This window comes from Notechis scutatus, chromosome 3 (genome assembly GCF_049901735.1).
Source record: "Notechis scutatus isolate UNSWTSFEM ecotype Mainland chromosome 3, rNotScu1.2, whole genome shotgun sequence".
NCBI lineage: Eukaryota > Metazoa > Chordata > Lepidosauria > Squamata > Elapidae > Notechis > Notechis scutatus.
In genome coordinates, this window is record NC_142011.1 from 191,048,538 (window position 1) to 191,075,613 (window position 27,076).

The 27,076-nt window shown below is 38.4% G+C and overlaps 1 protein-coding gene across 1 annotated transcript in view; it reads right to left on the bottom strand.

Annotated features, from left to right (window-relative positions):
* CSMD3 (CUB and Sushi multiple domains 3) overlaps positions 1 to 24,581 on the bottom strand; it is a 618,612-nt gene extending 594,031 nt beyond the window's left edge. The window contains exon 1 of the mRNA XM_087962106.1: positions 24,378 to 24,581. Within this exon, the coding sequence (XP_087818232.1) occupies positions 24,378 to 24,573 (196 nt within the window). The 5' untranslated portion in view covers positions 24,574 to 24,581. The remainder of the gene's footprint in view (positions 1 to 24,377) is intronic.
* Positions 24,582 to 27,076: the final 2,495 nt, after the last annotated feature.

The window sequence follows — 27,076 nt, forward strand, 5'->3', positions numbered from 1 at the left end:
TTAACTTGGATTCAGAATATTTCAATGAGGTCTAGCATACCAATTCTAATGCTCAAATGCTATTTAACATAAAAAGAAGTGTCTGTCTATGATAAGTGGACTGATTCCCAATATGCAGCTGGTATGAGAGGTCAGAATTGTCAAGCATCTCCTAAGGAATTCTTGCAGTAGCTTCCTATTAATTTGCAGGCTTTGTTGCCTTTGCTGACTATTTTACTGGAATGAGAACATTACCTGACTGCTTAACATATTCTGACCAAGAATGCACCATAATCAAGGTGGCTATACCTATGGCAGCTTCTATGACCTCAACTCTTTTTTCCAGGGCTCTCTTTATCAAAGTGGTTTGTATAATTCATAAATGTGCTCAACAAAACTGTGCTGGATAGCTCTGAAGTAAGTTTAAAAATAAATGATGATACTAACTCATAAGAGTATTCATATATGTGTTGGTAAAACATTGATGGATTCGAATAGCATATTCATCTTGAAATAAAAAGAATATCCTTTTATGAGAATGTTTCCCCCTTAGTCTGCAGGACTACCTGGGCAGGTAGAAGGAGAGGACATGACTTATTCTTATCCTTCCCCAAACTCTAGTTCAAATGGTACCATTATTTCCATACTGATGAAATGACTGAGAATTTCTTTCCTTAAAATTGCGTAGCAAGCCATTTTAGAAGTCTCTGTTGTTGCTTTTCACAGTTTCCCCAAGAAATGTTGCTACTACTGTAATTTACATTCAGTAATAAATAATTCAGCATAAACATTTAAGAGAAAAAGCCTTAAGGTTCTTTTGTTATAGGAAAACTGTTTCAAAGGGTATTCTTTGCCTCTAATTTGCACATTTTCATAATTGAAAATTGTTCAAATAATGCTCATACACTACTTAACTGGATTATAACCATACTTGGTAATACATGTTGGTTATATATACCCTTCACATATTTAAGACTGCTGTCATATTTCATTTCAGTTGGCTCTACCAATATAAATAAGCTAAACATAACCAGAACTTATGGTTTTTCCTCATAGATCTTGATTTTCAGATTCTACACCATCTCCTTCAATCCTCTTTCAATTTGCAATTGTCCTTTTGTATATCTGCCTAATAGTTTTCATGAATGTTTCCACAAAATAAAGCAGAATAACAGGTACAGATGGTATGGGCAAATGTTATGATACTTGCATAAACATCAGTTGAAGGTTATTATTATTAAGGTAACAGTATGCTAACTGGATTGATTAGTTTTGATGCTGTACTAAATAGAAGTCACTTGGGGAATATTATCTTGAAAGCCAGGTAACCAATTATCTAGATAGCTTTCTGTAGCGTTACAGAAAAAAGGCCCTTAATGCTGAATTGTTAAAAAGTATATTATAATGCAGAGTTCTACAGGCAATACCGTTTCCTTACGTCTTGTTGAAATTTAGCTGGCTTGAAACAGAAGTCTTCTAAGCATAACTCCTAAATACACCTGAGTGATTTGCTGAAGTAGCTTAATGGGTGAAACATTTTACAGCTCAGTCTTGAACACATTGCTCTGAAGTAAATCCTGCTTATTGGCAGTGAAATTTACTTCAGGTAGCTGTCCCCGAGTTCTAAAAAATATCCATTGCATTCTCTTTCTTGCATCAAAGGAACAATGTGTGTTTCCCATTTTCTCCTCTTGTCTGACTGAGCAAGATAACTAATCTCACTGCCAAGTAGATGGCAAATTGTACTCTATAAGGCATTTACAGAACTCATAAACCAGCTTCTGAAAGAGCCCGAGATCACACTGGAATTGACTAAATATATTTTAATACCTCATCTCAGTTACATATGTGGGTTATAATAAGCAATAAAAATGTATCAAGCTAGCATTGGGCATCCTCAATGTGTCACTTGGCTCCCCATTAGAACATCGAAACTTGGCCATAATAGGAGGAATAACACTCTCCATTCTCCATGCATTGAGAGATAGAAGAAATCAAGGATGAAAGGATCCAAGTGGCAAGAATAACTTTTATGAAGGTTGTGAAAGTTATCATTACTAAAATATGAAATAGGAACATGAAAGCAGTGAATGTGTAAATCGGTTGCTGAACTTCTTGATTTCTATAAGATGATGATGATGATGATAATGACAAAGATAAATATAGTCTTCCTCTTAACTGACTGCATAGCAGAAGAAAAAAATGATTGTCAGGAAATTCTTTCAGGAATTCAGAAACTCTCACAAATAGGACAATCATTGGAGCTCCGTATTTGATTTATGCTGAAATGGACATAATATTGATTGTGAAAAAATGGATTTTGAGCAAACACTTTGCTTCAAATGGTCTTTGATTCTGTGGGAAGTCTTTGTGCTCCACAGTCACAGCAAATGTTCCCTGTGGACTGAACATGTTCCACATTCATCACAGGCCTAATTTCTAACTGAATTCTATAAATGGGGGAAAAGTTCTTTATAGAAGCAAAAGAATCAAAGCCATGTCTGAAAGAGCACGACAATTTTACATTCTGTTTTATTTGTATAATTCTATGGGCATTCGCAGAGAAATGCTCCATTTATCCTCCAGTATTTAATCATAAAAATGGATTTAAAAATTAATTCTACTCTAGATGCTATTCTAAGAGGGGTTATTAAAGAGTTTGCCCCATTGAATTAGCATATTTATTATTGTGTTGCAAATCCCACTGAAAGCAACATGAACTTTAGTTAATTTGGACTTCCTTTTCCAATTATTTTTAGAAGAATTATGCATATATATATATATTTCTTTTGATTGTGACAAATATGTATTGTTCTCATATTTGTCTCTATTTCTTATGATGTTATACTCCCAATCTTGTACTCAAAGCAATTTACCACTAAAAGACCAAACAGAGAGCCCACTTGCGTAGTGGTTAAGGTGCTGATCTAGAAATCATGAAAGTATGAATTCTAGCCCTGCCTTAGGCATGGAAGATGGCTGAATCTCTCTGCAATCGAGGAAGATGGCTGAATGCTGTTGTGGGGAAAATAAGAACAGGAAGGAGTATTGTGTTTGTTTGCTTCCTGGAGTCATTTATAAAAATAATACAAGTGGGAAAAATAGCTTAAAAATCAATTAAAAAGCATAAACAAAACAAGAACAGAATCAATTGGCCATAACAGTTACCAAGCACCAATGATCCAATTACACTTATTTTCAAAGGTTTTGTTGAAAACCTCTGTCTTAAAGCTTTTCAGAATAGGCCGAAGTAGACTTTAGAACAAAGGTCTTCAAACTTAGCAAATTTAAGACTTGTGGACTACAACTCCCAGAATTCCTGAGCTAACATGACTGGGGAAGGAATTCTGGGAGTTGAAGTCCAGAAGTCTTAAAGCTGTCAAGTTTGAAGATCCCTCTTTAGAAGGAGGCCAGAGAAATATTGTCACTGGGCCTTTCTCTGTTCTTAGCATCTGCAAGTGGAACAAAAATACTGGTTGGTCAATTCTAGTGGGGCTGACAATCCTACAAGTACTAAACTACCTAGTCACATAAAGCTTTAGAGATCAAACCCATCACTTTGAATTGTACATAAAAACCCATTGAAAGCCAACATTGCAACCACAATTGGGTACTATATGATTAATGGGGTTCTTATACTTCAGCACTTACAGAAGCCTTTCTCTGTGATGATGAAAGCATGAGTTACTGAGATATGAGTTACTGTCACCAGGACCTTGCACTCTAGCATATCAACTCTTTTTGATAGGTATACTTCTATTTTAGTGTTAATATGTGGCTTTTATCTATGTTTCAGTTTAGTTGTTACACATTTTTTTGTTTGTAGACATGTAATAGCAGTTCAGCGGATCAAATCCCTAGCACCGCGTAAAGGAAGGAGCTCCCATTACTTGTCCCAGCTTCTGCCAACCTAGCAGTTCGAAAGCATGTAAAAATGCAAGTAGAAAAATAGGGACCACTTTGGTGAGAAGGTAACAGTGTTTCATGCACCTTTGGCATTTAGTTATGATGGTCACATGACCATGGAGACATCTTCAGACAGCGCTGGCTCTTTGGCTTTGTAATGGAGATGAGTACCACACCCTAGAGCCTGAAACGACTAGCTTGTATGTGCAAAGGAAATCTTTACCTTTACCTTAATAGTAAATTGTATTAGGACTACACTTTGAGAAGTGTCTTGCCCCTGTCAGAGTCTGAATCTGAGGAGGAAGACTAACAGCTGACAGGGAGTGGGAGTATGGCTCCTTTGTCTGTGGAAGAGGCTGGGGAAGGGCAAAGTCTGGCTGGGTAGAGCAGGGAAGAGATAGAACAAGGTAGAGGGAGTTCAGAGGAAGACCCAGGCCCACCCCCTCTTCATCCTAGGGCATGCAGGGAGGAACGGAGAAGAGAGCAACATGGGTTGCATAGTTTATGGGGGAGGAAAGGGCCCTGATTACCTTCATTAGCCATACCTGGGAATGAAAGTTCAAAAGAACTAAATGCTGAGTGTGGCAACTGCTGGGAGCAAACGTGACTTTATCCTATGTTGTCGTGGCTTATCTGTGTTTCTGGCATCTTCCCAATTTGTGAGTTTTGCTGTGCCTTCATGTTTGGAATTCTTGCTCCTGCCCTGCCTAACTAATTACTTCAGTTTGGCTTGATTGGATTTATAGTTACAGTTCGTGTTGACCATGTTTTGGACTTAATTATCTGCAGTCAAAGGCTGTTCCTAGGAGAATTTTTATCCAGCCAGAAGGTAACCTGGACACTGGGGGCAAAGTTGGAGCTAACAAATGGATTCTTATTGATTATCTGACTGTGTTGCCTTTGGGCCACACTCTGGGTCATCACAAGAAGATCTAAGAAAGCTGGAGAAAAGTACATCTAGAAAATCCCAAAGGTGCTTTTCAAAAGTAACTGGATTTTCTCAGGTTTTTAGTTGAATAAATTTCACTTCTCATCCAAGAAGCTTCTTCAATTCTGAGAACTGAACTGAGAACTGAAGAAGCTTCTTGAATGTTAAGCAAAATGTTTTCAAGTAAAAAATCAAGAAAGTCCAGTTACCTTTTGAAAAGCGATCATTTGACACAACAATGACTTCAATAACTGAGAATCTCTATAGACATATAGAAGACTTTAGGAAACTTTAGGAAAATAAGCTGTAAGATGGGGAAAAAAATGCTGTCTACTATGTTTACAAAACTGTACAAATTCCATAGTCACAAAATGCTTATTGATAGAAAACAACACAAAACTAGGAAAATTAATTGAGTGGAGTACCTTGAAAAAAATCTGCCATGCTTCAATATTTCAATATACTTCCTATTTGTAGCCGTACAATTTTTAATTAACTTCTATTACTAGCCATTTCCCAAAGAACTCTCATTTTAAGCCCCATTTCCTAAAAATATTAATTGCCATATTTACATTCTCATTCATTACAGTCATTATATCTAATCTTACTGTATATTTCTGAAAAACATAATTTTTCATGGCTCCTTTCCAAAATCCTCCCTTCCAATTTACTACCACTGAAGGAAGCATGACTAATAGTGCAACAGGTTCCCTGAGGAACCTATTTAGAAGTAATGTATTTGTCAGTGCAATAATAATGTGTTCAAGTTCAAAAATACTCATAAAAGAAATTCAGATCTCTTTCATGAGTATGTTTGATCTTGAACACATTTTGCAGAGAAGAGCAATAAGAATGATCAGGGGGCTGGAGGCTGAAACATATGAAGAATGGATACAAGAATTGGGTATGTATAAGTCTAATAAAAAGAAAGATTGGGGTGACATGATAGCACTGTTCCAATATTTGAGGGGCTCCTACAAAGACAAGAGTGTCAAACTATTTTCCAAAATACCAAAAGGTAAGATAAGAAACAATGGATGGAAACTAAGGAGAGAAGCAACCTGGAAATAAGGAGAAATTTCCTAACTGTGAGCGCAATTAACAAATGGAATAGCTTCAGTGGTGGGATTCAAATTTTTTTACTACCGGTTCTGTGGGTGTGGCTTGATGAGCATGGTGTGGCTTGGTGAGCGTGACAGGGGAAGGATACTGTAAAATCTCCATTCCCTTCCCACCCCACTAACCTGCTTTCCAGCTCCATTCTCCTGTGCAGGGCAACAAAAGAAGAACCAGCCAATCAGCTGGGACTCAGGAGGCAGAGAATAGATGGGGGCGGGGCCAGTCAGAGGTGGTGTTTGCCGGTTCTCCAAACTACTCAAAATTTCCACTACTGGTTCTCCAGAACTGGTCAGAACCTGTTGAATACCACCTCTGAATAACTTGCCTTCAGAAGTTGTGGGTGCTCCATCACTGGAGGTTTTCAAAAAGAGACTGAACAATCATTTGTCTGAAATGATACAAGGTCTCCTGCTTGAGCAGAGGGTTGGACTAGAGGACCTCCAAGATCCCTTCCAACTCTGTTCTTCTATATTCTCTGTTCTTCCATGTTCTCTATTCTCTAGATCAGGGGTGGGCAAACTACGGCCCGCGGGCCACATCCGGCTCATTGGTCTTTTTAATCCGGCCCGCCGAAGATTGGTACAGAATTAAGGTTTGATGTGAATGATTGAATGATTGCATTCATTTGATTTTGACTTGTAATGACAGGCATTTCGACACCAGGTGGTGGCCCGTCTGTCAAATTTTAAAAGTCAGGGAGGCCCCCGAGCCAAAAAAGTTTGCCCTCCCCTGCTCTAGATCAATTCAACAGTTCTGCAAGCCCTATACAATAGAGTAAAAATATGCTTCAAAATAGAAGGTGGGTAATATGTTATTTCTGTGTCTTACTGAAGTTAAAAATCGAATCTTACTATTTCCCTCTCTCCTGCAATTCCATCTCTTAACTCTAATCTTATGAGAAATGTCATGGGATAACTTGTAACCAAACAGAGTCAACATGGTCTCCTGTGAAATTAAAGAACTAAGAGGCAACCGCTTCCGTACTCGAAAAAGTGGAATAGCTATTTGATTTAGATTCATTTATTATTTAGAAAATGTCATCTACCCTTTAATGGTTCTCGGTGATTTAGAGAAATATAATAAAAACATCCATAAGGTAGCATTAAAAGCCTAACAGATAGAAAAGACAAACTAAAACAACATCATTTAAATGTCTGCATGAATAAATATACTTTAAGAAAGGCTTTGGTCTGGCTTAAGTCCAAAAGCAATTTCTTCCACAGTTTTTGAATACAGATGCATATTTCTATCAATCTTGTTTTCATCAATCCTCTCATTTTACCATCTGTGAATCCTGTTCTGCTGTCCATCTGTTAACCACATATTCAAATATATTTCTGTGATCACTGTTTTCATGTATTTTGTCCCTAGGGATATTGACTTCATTTAACAGTTTAATGGTTACAATATCCAACCAGGGCTATGGAAAATCAGTAACCTTGGATTAGTCCGACACTTTTTCTCATCCTAAATTATTTTATAAATTAAATAAAATTAATTTATATGTCCTGGATGGATGGATAGATGGAGGGATGGGTGGAAGGAAGGGTGGAGGGTGGCAGGGAAGGAAGGATGGAACTAAGGAGCAGCTCATTTTCAAATTAATTTGGGGTAATATGGATATTACTTCTTTATCAGTATTCAGATGGATAGATGGATAGATAGAATTCTTTATTGGCCAAGTATGATTGGACACACAAGGAATTTGTCTTTGGTGCATATGCTCTTAGTGTACATAAGAAAAAATAAAATACATTCATCAAGAATCATAAGATACACTTAGTGATAGTCATAGGTTACTATAAGCAACTAATATACTATATGCAATATATACCAATACACTATGTATCTATATACAATATACAATACACAAATATACTATTATCCCCTTTGAGTTAGTGTATCACATTTGTAAAGGATTTCTAGGTAAGGAATCCATGGTGATATACAAGCCCTCCTTTGGCATGTACAGAATGGGACAAACACTTTCCTTATTCTGTCAGCTGGGAGCATTTTTGAATGCAAAATACAAGTACAAATCCACAATATGAAAACTGCATGGTTGGATTAGCCAAAGGATTCAACAAAGGCTTCTCTCTTTTTTTTTTTTTACAGATATATGTTATTTTTTTCAACATCCAACACTATTGGATGGGCTCACCCAAGATGGAGATCATCATTCTGATATTTGGCCATACCCAAAGAAGACTTCTTCTTGCATGGGGAAAAAAATCTTCTTCAAAAACTGCAATTGGTGAAATTGGCATTGTCAGAGATAGTGCTGTTGCTTTGTATTCTTTCTTCATTTCGGTTACAGAAATCCTATAGGGAGATTCTCTTTTCTGTTTGCAGTTATATCCAAAATATAAATTAACACACAGGAGTCAACAGGAGTGCTGAAGGAGACAACAGTTGCTTCCATGAATTTCCCAAGCTTTTGGCCGGATGCCCTTCCTGTCACCAATGCAGAGTTCACAGCTGATATTTCCTCATTGTGCCCAGAGAGAGAAATATCTGCCTCTACCTAAGATCAAACTCATAGCCTCCTGATTATGAGGTGAGAGATCCACCTCTAGGTCACTGGACCACTCATGATCTTCACAAATATATTATATATAATTTCAATACATTTGAATGGCACTAACTTGAAAAAGGTTTACTGATATGTTATATTATTCTGCTGATTACTGCTAAGACAGTATCAACAGGATAGAATTTCCCAATAACTTGACTTTATAAAATTGCACATTTTTGTATATTTTTTCTATTAATACAGTAGCAGCCAATAAGATAGCATACTGGAGGGGAAAATGAAGTTCCCTGTAGTATTGCTGTGACAAACTGAATGCCTATTTTAGTGTCAACATATTATTCATTTACTCTTGGATTCCAGGCAAAGTATTAATTCATCTAATTTCACATCAAACTGTACAATAAAAGTGAAATACAAGTATGCTTCATCTTTCTTTCCTTTCTTTTTCCATCTTTCTATTTATTGTATCTATCTATCTACTATATATCATCTATCATTGTGGCAAAACCAGGTTCATCTAAAGCAGCCAAATCACTTTTAAGATACAACATAATTTGATTTCCATGCATACAAGCAACAATACAATATATATTTTAGAAAAGCTTTGATACTTTACTGAGTGGCACTGAGCAAAAAAACCAGGACTTATATACCTTTGGCCTACTATTTTAAAACAAAGAAAGACAAAAAAAGACAGACAAATTCCACCATAATGTTGTAATATTTTACAAAAACTCATTCATATGTCCGTATTATTATTTATTCCTTTCTATTAGGTCATCATGCTACCTATCCTGTCTTTGAGATATGATAGAAACATATTGGGCCATAGGTTCCCGACCAAGTCTTCTGCCTGTCACCACTCAGTAAATTCAGCTTGGTGTGAATGATTATTTACAAGGGCATTTTAAAACATTCTTATATTTGGGCGTGTTGGAAGAAATATCCATCTGGTTTAGTTCCAAGTAGTGAGAAAGACAGTGGAAACATGGAGACTGATTGGAAAGATGGCTTATTGATGGACAGGACCAAATGGGTTTGAGGTCCTGGGCAGCTGACCACGTGGAGAATGAGGATTACTGATACCTTCTCTCAGATTTGAAGTTGAGCTTCCTCTTCCTGTGCAAGAGTGTGTATTCTACTGGCGGTTGTAGGGGTCATGTGCAAATCTAGGAGCTTGTCTGAGATAAGTTTGGTTGAAGCCTGGAGAGTGATGCAATGTCCCCAGGTGATTTTACAATGCAGTGAGCTCTGCTGATAGATAATTCTATTATGTCCTGGAGGGTCGTGTCTTAATCCCATCACCCTGGAGCTGAAGGTGTTTTGTTTTGTAAATAGGATAGCCCAGGCTTTCTTAATGGGCACCAAATATCTGCTGGAGGGAGGGAGCTGGAGCTCTGAGTTTCTGTCTCCCTTAGGATTTTTATTTCTCTTCTAGAGGAATTTTTTTTTTTATCCTGCCTTTTTAATATTCCTCAAAATATTTCATTCTTCTAGGAGAGGCGTGGGTGCTAACTTTCTACAGGTGGCATATACTGATATACTGTATATCCCTGACTATCCTGTCCAAATGTAATTTTTAGACTATCACAATGCTAAACTATGTCTCTGCATGCTACTCAGATACATTTCCCTAGTTAAGGTTTATATGTTGAATTCTCTCATAATAATCATTCAGCAGAATCACAAGCAAGTAATTATAGATCCACCAGCATTTCCATTATAAAATCCACTTAGCGGAGGGGGGGAGGGGAGAGAGTGGGAGTTGTTAGCATTTCTATCATTTCAGAAAAATGTCAGACAGAAAGCTGGCACGCAGATTAGCAGCCAAGATGCAAATTTGTTTACACAAAATATTTAAATTTGTTCAGCTGCTTTTTAATTTACAAACCAGCCAGAAAACTGAAACTTCAAAGATTCTTTCCTTTTATGTGATTCAGCCAAATTCTTCATCAAGGTACAACAATCTGGAAGGGCTTAACAAAAACAAAAACAACAACACCCTGATCTCATTCCTCTATATTTCCATCCTTTTTATTGAGATACAGTTCTACTGAATTTAAGAAAACAAAAGAATGTTACTGAATTGCCTAAAAAGCTTTTACTACCTCTATTTTTGCTTTTGTTTGGGTGATAACAAAAGAATGTTATTCAATTGCCTAAAAAGCTTTTACTACCTCTATTTTTGCTTTTGTTTGGGTGATAATTTATCACACAATGCAGGATAGGTAGGAAAGTAGGTAGATAGATGATAGACAGACAGATAGCTTTTCAATTATTTAAATTTTAACAGGTCAAACTTTTATTTTTGTTGTTGAGGTCCACACAAGATGTTCTGTGGTAAAACAAATTGTATGTAAGTATGGAAAGCTACCATAGAAATATTCACAGCCAACTGTTGCCTCTCTACCAATATATTATAGTCTCAGCTGGACTTGTTGATAAGTCCATACACCACCACAATAATGCCCTGTTTCTCTGTGGAAACAGAGAAATAGGAAGAATTGATCCCCATTTTTTTATAAAGTCAATTTAACTGAAATTTCCTATGAGTCATGGGGTATCTAAAGGAGAATCCCAGGGCCAAATTTCAATATTCCATAATGAAATAACAATCCAAAGAATAGAACTGGTAAGCAGGTAATGGGGTAGCAAATGTAGCCAGAGGAATGTTTATACTAGGAAACTCCAGAAATCCGTGTTCACTATAGATGCACCCTACAGATACTCACTATACCCAATGAGTATCTGTAGTCTGCTTCTCTCCAAATAGGGGAAAGGGAAAGGGGAAAGGGGAAAGAGGAAAGAGAAAAGGAAAGGAAAAGGGAAAGGCTCCTTACTAAAAGCTTGCTTTCTGCTGAGGTGAAAAGGCTTATTCTCAGATCACTGAGCAAGATCCATCAGCACTAGTTAATCTCTCACAAGAACAGAGAATAAGCCTAGAATTTTCTGGAGTGTAAAAGAATTATGTAGATGAAATTCTCCTTTGCAAATATTCATTATTCTGCAAATATTTTCCACCCATCCATGTTTTTATACACATTTAGCATTTTTGAAGGCCAGTAAGTAGATCGATTATTCCTATTAATTAAGTGTGGATATCTCTAACTTAAGTGCCCTTCTACAAATCGCCCTGTCCAAGCACAAGAATCTCCTGTTTTTCAAGTTAGAAAACAAGCACAAATCTTGTCAGGTGATTTGTGTTAAGAAATAGCTATTTACCACATTCAGCTAGTCAATCTGATGAATGAGTAAAGAACTGTCAGTTTATCCCAAACTTTTTCACACTGGTTCATATTGTCCTTAAGCAGTTTTAAAGATTTTGATTATCAAGAGATATGGTGATTAAAATCATCCTAACATCTAGGCCTCCATTCAATCCCTCCCCCCTTCTTCTTTAGCCTTATCCCCTTAGTGTTACTAAACTATTCCCATGTTCATCTGGTATGAAAAAGAAATATAATCCACTAATGTAATTAAGCTTGGAAACATTTTACAGACAAGCCTTAAAGGAGCTTCACATGCCTTACTGACTATAGAACATTTTCATTGCATGCCAAAGTTTTTAATCAAAAACATTGAAAACAGGTTGAAAGCTGGCAACAATTCAACTAATGTTTTGCCAAGAAATGTTTAAAAGTGCAATCTCTCTGTAGCCCTGTATATATTAAACAGAGGTTTAATTATTCTGTTGTCATTGCATTAAATTTGGAAAGACTGCCATCACATGCTTAGTGCATAATATATCAATGCACAATCATTCCTATATGCCAGTTATGGCTGTGTTCACCACATCAGCTGGGTGCCATATTTCATTAAAACTAATGGATTTCTACCACCTATTACTTTGGTATCATTTTCATTATTTCAAAAATAGAGATTCCATCTTGGGATGACTAGATGGGTGTTTTCCAAGCAGGCATGCTTAAAGAAATGTTTTTACACAGTGATATATTTTCCTGAAATAAAAGTTTTAAATATTTCACGTAGCAATATGGACATTCTAAAATGCCTCAGTGATTTGACTGAGAAGCCACTTCTTGGATCTGTTGTCATGTTTAACAAGAGATTGTATCATTCATGAGTTATTTTTTGAGAATTAAAGAAAAACTTCTCTCTGAAAAGTCCACCCAAAACCCAATTTCAAGGGCTTAAGCAGCTGCTGTCCATGGTTCCTAAATGATTACCCTTATCCAGATCAAGAACATCTGAATTAGTTTAGCTTAGTCTTTAACTACATGGAATCATACAATCATACAGTTGAACTACTTAAGGCATTGAATACAACTTGCTGCTCAATACTTTAATCCAGGTTAAAGTATTAGAGAATTGTCAAGATCACACTGGTTGCCATTTGAGATGCTTCACATCATTCCAGTTCATTTCTTTGATACTTTTAGTTGCCCTGAGGGGATTGTATACATGAGTTGCACATATACAAAAAAATTCTTGTGTTTCTATCAGCTGACAAAATTCCAGAAGATCCTTCTGCGTAAGTTCTTTCTACCTATTAGGTAATCGGAGAAATGAAGCAGTTTGTCATTGAGAGTGAAATTATTCTATGTAGCCTCAATAATAGAATTTTGAACAATCTTCATTAAACCATGGTCAAAATTCAACACCCCCTTAAACTGTTGGTATTTTACAGAGCAACATGCTTAGGATTGTTACTTGATTTTGTTTCCCACTAATGAATGCAGATTACATACATATTCAAGTCATGTCCTGCAGATTCAGCATCTTCAGTATAGATTGCCACAGGTCATATAGCCAAATGAGCAATTTCCTTCCTCAGTTCTGGGACCAAATTGATCTGATTTATTCTTTTTCACATTAACTTAATCATTGACTGGATTTAGTCAGAGGGCAGGATTGGCTGAAAGGATCAGTTGCATCAAGATACAGCCTGAAGACTAGATCCTTGCAATTCTCCGAGAATGTCAATTGAAATTTTGGGACGAAGATATTCATTTAAAAACCAACCAGAAAAAACAATGTACTTCTATCAGTGTGCCATTTAAAGAGGAACATTTAATGCCATACCACTTGTAAGTGTACAGTTTTCATGGACAGAAGATTCAGAAATGGACAAAAAAATGAGATAAGGCAAACACTTTTCTTGCAGGAAAAAGTTTTTCATTATAAACCTGATTGATAGCATTTTTAAAAAGACAATGTGTGCTTCCTAAAATAACAAGCAAGTTCCTAATGTAGGCTGCTAGACCACAGGTGGCCAATTATCCATTTTTGAACCTCAAGAAAGTCTCCAAATCTCCTGACCAAAATCCAAACCAGAAAGAAAAAAGTTGTTTTTTCTGTAGTCTTTCCCCTCCCCACCCCTACTTTTCTAGTGTCATTGCCAGCTAAACAATTAACATATTTTTAAAAAATTGGTGCCTGGTCTGAATAAATTTTATCTTACTCTGACCTGATCTGGTCCATGAATGTGAAGGTTGGGTTCCCACCATAAACTAAACAAAATCATGTTTGGCTGATTTGTCGTTAAATTTGCAAATCTGGATAATCAGCTTAATACAGTAGATGAAGATGCAAATAAACATAATTAAATATACTGGGCCAATACAGGCTTATGGAAAGAACTAAAGAACTTAAGGCTTTCCAATTAAAGAATCAAAGATATTTACAATTATTTAAGGTGACAGAATCCTTTTCCCTTCTGCACTTAGAAATGTAAAATCCAGATTTCAAATTGCCACAAATTCAATATGAGCTAAAATGATAATACAGTTCAATTAATTCTATTTTATAGGCAAGTAATGACTAATAGGTGTCACTGAAATAACTGAAATTTGTTCTTGCTTTTCATAAAATGCTACAAATGCTATGTTCAACACCATCAGTTGTATGTTTTTTCATATACATAAGATACAAAGGGTGTTCATGAAGAGGATCCAATGTTTTCTTTCAAATTTTAATATTAAGCACAGCAAAAATAGATCTCTCTAAATGCCAATTCAAAATTCAAAATACTTCTCCATCAGACATTAGGATCAGTTATTTATTTAAGTTAATTGGTATTGTTAAAGAAACCAAAGCAATGTACTAAATAGCACTTAACACTTAGACTTATATACTACTTCATATTGATTTACAACCCTCTCTAAGTGGCTTATTGAGTCAGTATATTGACCCCAATAATCTAGGTCTTCATTTTACCAACTTTGGAAGGATGGAAACCTGATTCAACCTTGAGATGGTGCGGATCGAACTGCTGTCAGTTGGCAGAATTAGCTTGCACTACTGGCCCAAAGATGATTTTCCAAGAGACAACTAGACTTTCTTGTTATTCTTTGGAGATTCTCAGCTATCAAGGTCATGGTTGAAGAATCTCCATAGACATTCAGCTATGCACTTTGGGATGAACACCCTTGAATGATGCAAGAGTATGAACGAATTTCCAAAAAAATTGCAGACTACAGGAACCATTTGCACTTCAGTTTGAGATGCACGCACTACTCGGTGACCCTGAGGACACAGATAAACCCCAAATGGACTCTATAAAAGAATGCAAATGACCAGCTCTCTGCAAGGAACACAAATCCTTCCATTCCCCACCATCCAATCAGAGCTGAAGAAGCTTCTTGGATGAGAAGCGAAACACCTTCAAAGAAAAAACAAGAAAGTCCAGTTGCCTTTTGAAAAAGCACCTTTGGGACAACCATGACCTGGATGACAGAGAATCTCCATAGAAACCTACAGTACTGCTTTCTAACCACGGTGCTACCATGGTTCAGTGAGATGTGTATATTTATTTTTAGATATATATATTTACTACATGTATAGCCTGCAGTGCCTCCAGGAGTTCAATGTGGTTTACATTGTGAATGTCTTTCCAGTTTATTTCTGTAATCTGGATTGGGCCTGAAGTTATTCAATGAGTTTTTATATTATCTTATATATTATATAATATTACATTACATTACATTACATTACACTACACTACACTACACTACACTACATTACTATATTATATTATTATATTATTATATTATATTATATTAATTATATTATATTAATTATATTATATTATATTATATTATATTATATTATATTATATTATATTATATTATATTATATTATATTATATTATATTATATTATATTATATTATATTATATTATATTTATTATATTATTATATTATATTATATTATATTATATTATATTATATTATATTATATTATATTATATTATATTATATTATATTATTATATTATTTATGTAGGAAATTTATATCACTGTCTAACTCACTTGTGGTGACTCCTGGTAGCTTACAGAAATAAAACCCTGATACAAATTCAAATATGCACCCAATTCCTTGAGGACAAATCACTTGATGGGCTCCATATCAACCTCGGATCCCCAGGCTTGCTGGCAATATTTTTATTTATTAATTATAAATGGATTTGAACTTGCATATTCTAATCATTGCGCCTGCAGAAGAAGAAATAGCAGAACCTGGAGACAGAGTTAAAAGAGGGCGCAGCCTAGAATCTCTGTGTAGTAGCAGGTAGTCTAAGTCTAACTCTCCTTGAATTCCATTGACTCTTACCTAACTCCATTCAAGTGTTAACTGTTAGTTGAGAAGATTCTTGTGCATAGGCATTTTAGGAATACATCCTCTTAATTGGACTTTCATGCATGGACCTGCTTTTTCACATCTGAGAGTTTAATGATGATACCACACTAGCTTAGCATTCTATATTGTTTTAATCGCATTTTTTACAACTGATCTTATGTGGAATTTTGGGGTATATGACTGGATTCCAGTATTGTGATGAAATGTGCAACTGAAACAGAAATGTGGGGGGGATTAGCAATAACGTCTCAGATTCTTAGGGAGGATGCAGCACATTCCAGAAAGGGGTTGAGGCCAGCGAATGTACAATCCTGAACTGGATGTTGTAGAGAGGAAAAGGTTCAAGATAGCACACCCTAATACTTCCCAGGTTATATATCTGTTAGGTTATAGTTTTAGTTTGGTAAGATCCTGTCAATTAGGTGTGAGTTAATAAAGATCTGGACTCATTGTGTCATTTCTGGGGGTTGGGCCTGACAAATATAAACAGAAACTTCGATCCAAACTCCATGTTTGAATTTGGCTTTGACTATGCTGAAAATCATTTTTAAGCAATTAGAGACCACCGCTATGATCATTTCCATGGTATTTGAAATAATATTTTTAGCTCCATTTTTAAAAATTCTCCTTTATCCTTTCCGGCTGGTTTATCTACTCTGTAAAGCAATCTTTTTTTTTTGTCCTCTAGATGAGGGACAAAACACCTACATAATTGTGTTTCCTGAGTTTAAAGACATTATTGTGTAAAAAGGAGCATAGCTATAATATGGGCCAATCAGATAGGACACTACAGCCAATACACTTAAGCTGAATTGATATAGTGCAAGAAATGATCAATTTTTAAAAGATGTCATTAGACAGTAAGTAATGCTGTTGCTGAGATATAAGCTGTTGGTTAGTTTTTCTTTATTATACCTTCCTTTCCCCCAGAAATCTTTAAGAGGGAATGATGATGGTTACAATTACAGATTCTTGAATTTTTCCCATAATCTTCACCACATTCCATTATGATGTCTAATATTTATTTAGGTATCATCTTCTATATAAAAACAAAGGAAAAACAGTGGGAAGTCTACAAAATCTGATTCATTAGTTTAATTTATATTGTTTCCATAAAAAAGTTATAAAGCACATGAATGCCAGATTAATGCAATGGCATTCATGATAATTTGAAAAATATATAGTTTTTGCTTGGAGTAGAGACATTTTGAAAGATTTAGTTAAAAGCAACTGCACAGCTCTTCTCTTGAAATAAATTCTTTTATTCTTTGGCAGACAAGAATATCATTTCTGAAAGATGATTTTTATTTCTCTTTTTGTGTTGCCATTCACTTATCTTGCCCTCCTCCTCTTCCTTACTAGTGCTGACATGTCTAATATTCTTTTTAGTCCTCCAACACCCACATTGATTGACATTTTGGAGTAACGGTTCTTCTCACTGTTGTGCTGCTGAAATTGTTGAAGTAGTGCAGTCTTGAAGACAATAAAGAGATCCATAAAATATGCATATGCGGATGTCTATATTTCTGAGGATTGAAATTTCTTCTCCCATGCACGCATAGATAAAATTCTTCAAGTGTCATCTTGTGAAATGTGTTAAACCTGAGATTCCCAGGCTATCCAATGAGGCCAATTGCAAATACAGACTTTGTCACAAGACTGTTGAGTTTCAGCTGTTAAAATCATGTTCTAAGTTTGAATTGGCATTGTTCCAAACCATTGTCATGAAGTTAATGGATGAAGGTTAAGATTGAGATAATCTATAGTCATAATTCACTTCAAAGATCATACAATTTGAAGGGTTAATATTAATATTAAGAAAAAATTGAAATCTTCAGCTTCCAGGCAACATCAGCAATCATATAAATTATTCCAAATATGAAGACCTAGGAAGTAGACTGAAGGAAACATTTATAATCTTTTTCCCTACTTCTGTTTTTAAAACCAAATTTGTGAAACTGAATGAATGTATCTTATACCTTCTTATCTCCAGTGATCTTTTACAAAGAATCCTGTAAACCAGTAGCTGAACATATTTTAGATAACTAATATTACTTGCCTAGAACTACTATTTCTGAATTTAGAGGGAAAAAGTAGAGATCAGTTTTGTTTACAAATCATGCATGTTCTTTTTATTCAGGAAGAACCATTTTCTTGGTGGAGGGGGGAATATGCCCATCATCTTATACAATGTATTCAATTGGTACAGATTTTGCAAAAGTAATACATGAGATAAAACATTGCCCCAACTAACTTGTGTTGTTTCCATTTAAAGGAACATCAAAGTTCGCCTTCAGAGAACATAACTTATTCATCAGTAGATGTTAAGTAAAATTAAACTGACCTTTCTTTTCACCTAATTCTTCCACAATACTGCATAATTCATACAAACCACAAGGTTAACTGCCAGTAATCTCAAATCACAAAATACAATCAAATAAAAACCTTATGATAAAATTTCATCTCAGCTCTCTAGAGTCGTGTTTTTCAACCTTAACAACCTTAAGATCTGTGGGATTCAATTTCCAGAATCAGCACACTTTCCTCCAACCAGCTTGCAGGTTGGACAATTGTGGGATTTGAAGTCCACACATCTTAAATTTGACAAACCCTGCTGTGGTATCCTTAACACCAATATGCCAGTGAGCAATTAGCTTGGCATGTGCAGAATCTTTATCCTTCCTCTTTATATTTTTCATGTATTGACTTTAGGTTATCACACTGACTATTTTCCAACAATGCTGGCTCTAGTTTGATTATCTATGGCCCATCTTTCTTGGGAACATTCTCACAAGGTTGTCGAAATCCCTGTGACCCTCCAGCTTCTTGCATTCCACTTTCATTCACCCCTACCTCTCACCCACCTGTCTGTTCTCCCTTTCTGCCCTTCCTCTCTGCTTTCCTTTAGCTTTTCTTTTTCTTCATCTGTCCATCCTGTTTTTTAAAATGATTTCTAAGTCATTGAAAAGTATCAGGAAAGGCCTCACTTCATTTTCTTACTAGCTAGAACTGCAGCATCTCCCAATGACCGTGCTGGCTGTGTTCAACACAAGACATTCTTCCATAACAAAAGAAGTGTTAACTAATTCTCATTTTCAAACCCAAGGGGAACAGAATGGTACAAAACCAAAGCTACCTACAAACCTTCATTCTAACAATACTTTCCAAAAGATTTCTAAGATTTTAAGAGTCCTTTACCACAGATGCCAGGGTTACAGAGAACTTAACTTCAATAACTTGCTTACCTATTTTATAGAGTGGTCCTGCTTCATCAGACACAAACCTTTTAGTATCAACTCTTCCCTACCATATTTAATTCCAGAAATCCAGTATTTCTTTTACTTGTATTATTTTAGAATAGAAGTTTCCCCTGGAAACCCATAAGCTCATCTCTGACTGTATATTATTTGTGGAAAAAACATTAGAGTTGGACTGAAAACTTCAATCAATTAGGATTCATATGTGGAAACAAACATATTTAGATTAGCAATTTAGAAAATTTTGGCATTTTTCAGGAAGAAACTGGATGCAAATACTCTAGAATTGATTTTAGAATTTTAGAATTAGAAGACGTCTTGGAAATGATCCTCAGAAATAGGAACCTTCTACTACAGCATTCCTTAAAAATAGCAACCTTGTGTATGTTTAAATTCATTCAAGCAAGAAAAGCCCACACAGCAGCATATTTCTAGTAATAGTTCAAGCAATTAGAAAATAAATCTTAATATTTGGCTGACAAGACTTCTCAAGATTCCTACCCACTGTTTACAGTCCTGCCTTCTTCAGCAACATTTTGTCTTCATATATTCAAAGACTGCAATTATGTTCTCTTTCGAGCTTTTCTATCTGAGAAAAACTGATTTAATCTAGTTAAATTGGTTTAATAGTGATTCGCTATATACAAGAGATGATACTTTGAAATATAGATCAGTTTATAGTATCAGAGAATAAGACAACATCAATAGTGAGACAAAATAATTAACCCTGTTAGATGCTTAAACATTTTTTATTCAAATATCCTAGGAGATGTAATATATTTTCTTGGAAACAGTAATTATTTATTACACTTATATGCAGCTTTTCTGCTTAGATAGACATCCAAGGAGAATTACAAAAAATATAAAACTTGATAGTGAGATAAATTGCAATTAAAATCTAAAATCAATAACAATTAAAGGGATGGCGAGTGATGCATTTGTCGTTTTCCTAAATACTGGGAGTTGTTGTTCAATTATTAAGTCATGTCTAACTCTTCATGATTCCATGGACCACAGCATGTCAGGTGCCCTTATTCTCCACTGTCTCCCCAAGTCTTCTCGAGCCCATGCCCACTCCATCAATGACTCTATCTAACCATTTACTTCTCTGCTGTCCCCTTCTCCCTTTTGCCTTCAATCTTTCCCAACATCAGTCTTTTCCAAAGACTTCTCTCTTCTCATTTGGCTTCCAAAGTATTTGAGCTTCAGCTTCAGTATTTCTCCTTCCAAATCAGGGTTGATTTCTTTCACAGATACTGGGAGAGTGAAGGCTAAATCAACTTCACTGGGAGAACATTCTTTAACTTGTGACCCAAGAAGAAGGTCTTCTCGCACAAGCTGGATAGCCAATCTTCTGGCAGTGGGAACATCTTCAGAAGTTTAACCTGCATCCTTTATTTCTAATCTCCTTATACAAATGTTCCACAATGTTTCTTGGGCCTACAAAAGCCAGCTGTCCTAGCGACAGAAGAAAATAGTTTAAATCCAGTTTGTTTCAAAAAAAATGGGGCAGATTAAAAAAATCATCTCTTCTGCCTAAAAGACTGGCTTCAAACCTCTTTCAGGTAGGATGGGATTAAACAAAAAAGTTAAACAAAAATGTTATACAAATGGAACCTTGATTTCAATATAAATAAAACATGCATTTGAATCAAAGCAATCCCTTGAGTTTTTCTTTTTCTCAATGATTTCATTAACTTTTCTATAATCAATCTACTTATTAGAAGTTCCTTCAACCCTGAAGGCCAGTTGTGCCTATCTCCTGTCCAGTTTGTCAAGGGAGGCCTGACACACCTTTACATACTCTCTCATCCATTAAAATCTGGCACTGTCACCAGACTTATTCATTTTTAATCCATTATTCATTGTAAAGCCATCACATACTCTTAAAGCAAGTTTAAATCATTGATTTAAATGAAATAGGTGGTATCCCATTTGCACAAACTTCCTATTGTGCTATTTTTTTTCCATACTACTATTAGTAGTGATGGCACTGTGCTGTTTTCCTATGGCTTGGAGCCCATTGCTTCCAGTTCCCCCACCCCCTGGAAGTGCAAAGTAATTATTCATTTCCAACTCCCTGGGCCATCTTTTGATTCGTACCAGCAATTTCCTTCAGCTTTCATTACTTTCTTGGTTTTATAAAATTTCATTTAATCTACTTCCTACATTTTCTTTGAGGTGGTACAACCTCACAAAAGACTCTTCCTATCTTAACTGTAGTCTAGTGTACTCATTGAAAATCGTATCATAATTTCTCATTACTTTATTTGTACGACTTATTACTACAAATAAAAATAGGAAGTGAATTAACTCCATTATGAGAGGGGGAAAAACTCATTTTGTTTGAAGCAATCTAAAGTGGTACTGGATCTATGATGGTCTTTTCAAACATACAAATAATTTCTGATCCACCAAGGATAATGCAGGCATTTAACCCCCCGCCCTTTCCCCCCCCTATTGAACCAGTTCAGTATCAGTATTTCAGTATTCAGTATTTTCCGTCCCACTTTTCAAGATATTGCAACAATATCTTGGTCCAACAAGTGCTGTACAACCCATCCCTGGTGCAGATGCAGGTGAGGTATCTACATCTTAGAGATTTTGGAATTTGCCTCCATGCAAACTTTGTTTCACTTTTCTAGTCTGTTGGTGTCTCCCTTCTTCCCCCATGTCAGTGTGTGTGTGTGTGTGTGTGTGTGTTATTCAAAGACCTCACGTGGGTAAAGTCACGTGGGTAAAGTATAGCCATATTCAAACCAGCAAGTCACACACTAGGGATTCAGATGGGGGCAGGATGGTGGATGGTTATTAATGAGCATTGCTATTTCCTAATCTGATCAACATACCTATCTGGTTCTCTCCCGCTCTCCTTTTCTCCCTTTTGCTCTCTTTTTTGTCCCCATGTACTCCACACTAACAGCTCTTTCTGACTCTCAACAAATGGTGTTTCGGTCTCTTAGCTGAACCATTTCTCTGAAGAAATTAGGCGAAAGGGTGGTGAAGGAACAGATTGCGTCAATGCCACAAAACCAGGACCAGCTTTCTGTAATTAGAAGGTGCATTAAAATTCCAAGCATGTCCCTTTCTAAGCCAGGACTGGAGGGGGTGGGGGGAAAATGAGGTAAATCCCTTCCTCCCCCCCCCCACCAGCACCAGGAGCCTAACCAACCCTGAATGATCCTGCTCCATCCTTTCCTTCACCCCTCCTGCCATGCAAATGGGGACTGAACCAGCTGCGAAGCAAGACAATCAAGTGTTTCATTAAAAAAGGACCCAGTTCAGTATCGGCTGGGTAGGAAAGACAAGAAGCGAAAATGCCAGCTCCTTTCAAAAGAACAGCCAAAGAATCCAGAGGGAAAGAAGGAATACAAACTCTGATTTCTTCAAACTCCTGGGAGGTTCACCTAAATCCCTTTTGCCACCATGCTCATAGGGAAGATTGGGATGCCATGGCTGAGATAGATAGATAGATAGATAGATAGATAGATAGATAGATAGATAGATAGATAGATAGATAGATAGATAGATAGATAGATAGATAGGTAGGTAGGTAGGTAGATAGGTAGGTAGGTAGGTAGGTAGGTAGATAGATAGATAGATAGATAGATAGATAGATAGATAGATAGATAGATAGATAGATAGATAGATAGATAGATAGATAGATAGATAGAGATTGATTCTGCAATTGGTTTCTTAAAAATAGTCTCTTCTTCCAGCCATGTTCATCTCTTTTTCCTAAGATCTCCCAAATTCAGTATTTCTGGAAAGTATTAAGGAAACAATTTCTCCATTCAGTCAGATTTATGAAATGCCATCTTCCCCATACTTGGCCAAAATGCTCTGATCTCCAAACCTTCCCAAGTGCTTGCCCATTTCTCTTCTTGAGAGATTAGGAGGGGCAGATAAAATTAGCAGAATTGTGGCCATCCCTGGATGATCCAGTCTACAAGAAATGCTTAATTAAACAACAACAACAACAACAAAACAACAACAAAAGAAATACAGAGTCCATTCCATACCACACACACACAGACACACACACACAGACACACACACAGAGACACACTGCTATCCAACCTACAACCCAGACTGCTGAAAATGTTTGTGAGTCTCACTCCCCCAGCCTCCCTAACTTACCAATGGGAAGCTGGTTGGAATTAAAACAATAAGGAGAAACTCCTTCAAGGAAAATGAACAGCATCTGCCAACTGGTGTCTGCGTGTTTTTTTCTACCAAGGTCTACTTGTTTGCCTAAACAAAAATATTGTGTGTGCAGATACATGATAGATAGATAGATAGATAGATAGATAGATAGATAGATAGATAGATAGATAGATAGACAGACAGACAGACAGACAGACAGACAGACAGACAGACAGACAGACAGACAGACAGACAAACAAACAGTGTTTTGTCTTGCTTTTTAGCCCCACTTTCTAAATAGCAACCTCAGGGTTGACTGTGGGGGCGAGGGGGAGGAATGGAAGAGAATGAATCCTCCAACGCTAATTTTGTTGGAATGTCCACACGTTTCAGTGGCGTGCAAGACCCAACTCACGTCTCCGGTTGAGCGTCCTGCAAGAATATTTATTCGGCACAATTTTCAGTCACTGCATTGAACGCCAGCCTTGGCAAGCAAATTGCATTTCCTATCGCGGTTGATTCCCTCTCGCCTGGATTCCCTCTCGCCCCCCCCCCCCTCTCTCCCCCTTTCTTTCATGGGAAGAAAAGAAAAGAAACCTCAATCCCATCTCCCTCCCTCGCTCCCTCTCCACTCCTCTTTCCCCAGTGACCACTGATTTGGCAAAGCCATCCGATTCCGGATTCGCGGAATGAACGAGGTTCGCGGAATAAACGAGGGGAAACCTTGAGAAAGGACAACGCGGCGTCCGCACACCTCGGGCAAAGCCCGAGTCGCCGGCCACCATCCCCACCATCCTCCCAGCGTTCACTTGCAAACCCCCCCTTTTTTTCCTCCTCCCCACCCCTCTCTCTCTCCTCCGGCTTCTTGGGGAGGGGAGGGGGTGTCACATCCCATTGCCCCGCGCCCTTACCTTTCACAGAGGAGAGCATCCAGAAAAAGACGAGGTTCCCCAAGGTAAATCCACTTTTAATCCCCATGATTTTGCCCAAGATGCACAAGTCCGGGCGGCCGCATTTCCCACATCCCCTTTGCCCCAGATCTGCGGCGACGGCGTCGGCTTTCCTTGGCCAGGTAGTGTCTTTGCAGTTGTAGGAAATCCTTTGCATCTTTTCCTCCGAAGCGAACGAGCGGAGCGAACGAGCTTCTCCTTACGCCGTCACCACCCCACCACCCACCCCCGATAGGAAGGAACTGCTGGCTTGCCTGCCTGCCTGCCTGCCTGCCTGCCTTAGCCGTTGCCCCCCAACCCACCCCTTCTTCTTCGCCTTCTTCCTCCTCCTCCTCCTCTCCTCCTTGTTCGCTTCGGTCCAAGGCGCAGTGGAGGAGTTCGCGCGGAGCGGCGTGTGTGTGTGGGGTGTGTGTATGTGTGTGTGTGTATGTGTTGATGGTGCGCGGTCACAGCTCCAAGTGAACGGCGTTTCTGGGATACCACAGCAACCTTGACGAGCAGGACTCAACCATCTCTTCGGCGGGGGCAGCGAGGCTCTCGGCTCAAGCAAGCCGACTCTGCCGCCAAGCCAGACCGAGGCTGCCCCGAACGCCTTGCCACTAGCTTTCTTCGTTCTCTCGAGAGGAATGGTTCTTTATATATATATAAATATATATAAAGAATCACGAAACGAGCTGCGGGAAGCACATCTCAGGAGCGGAGCGCCACGAAATTGACTTAGTGGCGTTTCGAAATTGACTAGCTTCGCGCGCTCTCGCTCTCTCCGTTTGCGGGGGGTCTACTGAGCAAAAGCGGCTTCTCCTCTTTTCCTTCCTCTTTCCTTATTCTTTCGCCACTCTTTGGGAAACCTTGGCGTGTGTGTGTGTGTGTGTGTGATTAGTGTTACTGTTGGGGGGGAGGGGATTTCTATTGGGAATAATTATGATTGGGGGGGCGGGGGGGTTGGGGAGAAGGTTAGGGGGATAAAAAAGCTAGCCTTCCCGTAGGGAAAAATAAAATAAAATAAAAATCCTTAATACCCCAAATCGGATGTCCGCGGGATAGGATTCAGCACCCTCGTCAAGAAACAACCGAGAACCCGTCGAAGCAGGCGTTGCTCCATGCCCCCGCAGGCGGACGGTATAAAAGAAGGAAGAGAGGACGCGGCTGCCCTGGAGCCAGGAACGGTCGCTCAGCGCACAAACGTGCGCGAAGGGCAGCCGGGCCCAAGAGCGCCCGCGCCGGTGACTACCTTGTTCTTCCCCCCCACTTCCCCCTCAATCATGGCTCCCTGTGTTGCCCTCGGACTTGCAGTGTCCTGGATAACGACGGTGGTGCGGTCAAGGTTGATGCTAATACCAGCGACCTGGGGTGGGGGGGGAGAGGGTTGGAGAGGGGCGGGAAACTAGCCAGCTGGGCGAACAGGCGTCGAGTTTGGCGTCCACCCCAAAGCAATACAGACGCCTTCCCTTCCTTCCCGAGTGTTTCCCCTCCCCATCAAAGGCCTCTTCTGGCTTCCTCTCCGAGCCCCTCTACCCCACCCATTTTCCCCCCTCACCTCTCCTAGACATGAGAGCCCAACCGTGGCTCTTAAATTTGACAAGTTGCCCGAAAAGAGGTTGCGGGTTGGGGGAACCCCAACCCGGAGCGATTGTGGGGTGGGTGAGTGGAGAGAAAGAGAGACAGAAGAGCTTTTTGCAACTGAGGCGCGGCGGGGGAGGGAGGGAGGGAGCGGGGAAGAGAGGAGAGGGATGCCCGGCTGGAACCGCAAAGAGGCGCGCTCGACTGGTGGTCCGAAAGGGTTAAGATCGGGCAAGGAAAGAGCTTTTGCGCCATCTACCGCAAGCCAAAGGAGTGGCGGCTTCTTTTTGATATCTGTAAAAGTGGGGGGGGGGGGGACAGCCCCCACCTAAAGAGAAAAGCCGCTTTGGGGTTTCTATCCTCATCCTCAACGCCACTATGGCCGGTGAAGGCCACGTTTTCTCAGCGAAGACATGAGGGATGAAGAGCGTGGGGGCAAAAGGGCGGGAAAGTTAACGCAAGGGGGAGGGGAGGGAGGGTGTGTGTGTGCGCGCCTGTGTGGGGGAGAGAGCAGAGCAGAGGTTTTCCACAGCTGCTCCCGGCGCTCCCTTCCTCCACCTTCACTTGTGAAAAGCGGCGCAAATCTTGGGAGATCGTGTGAAAGAGATGCTGGGCGGCGGGCTGAGCAGAGAGAAGGTGCTAGAGGCGGGTGTGGGGTGGGGTGGCAAACGAGATTCGCTTCCTTGTCTTCCTTGAAGTTGTGAAAGCTCCAACACTGGACGTTTTTTAAGAAGAGATTGGACAACCGTTTGTCTGAAATGGTATATAGCGCTTCTTGCCTAAGCAGGGGGTTGGACTAGAAGACCTCCAAGGTGCTTTCCAACTCGGTTATTCTATTCTATTTTGTAGGACTGGCTCTATTCTTAGGAGTGATCTTCCATCTACTTGTGAGCTCGGCATTTGCCTGTAGGTAATTTAATATCTGTTTTCATTGGATTGATATCCACCTTTAGAAGAGCGTGTTTTTGAGTAGATCTCTGCTTCGACAGGCTAAGTAAAATATCTGGAAGTACAGTCAGAGTTGCAAGTTTTGGTTTTTCATCCAAGACTGAACCATAAGGTAAGGTCTCCATGCAGTTAGGATTGACTCTTGGTAACCA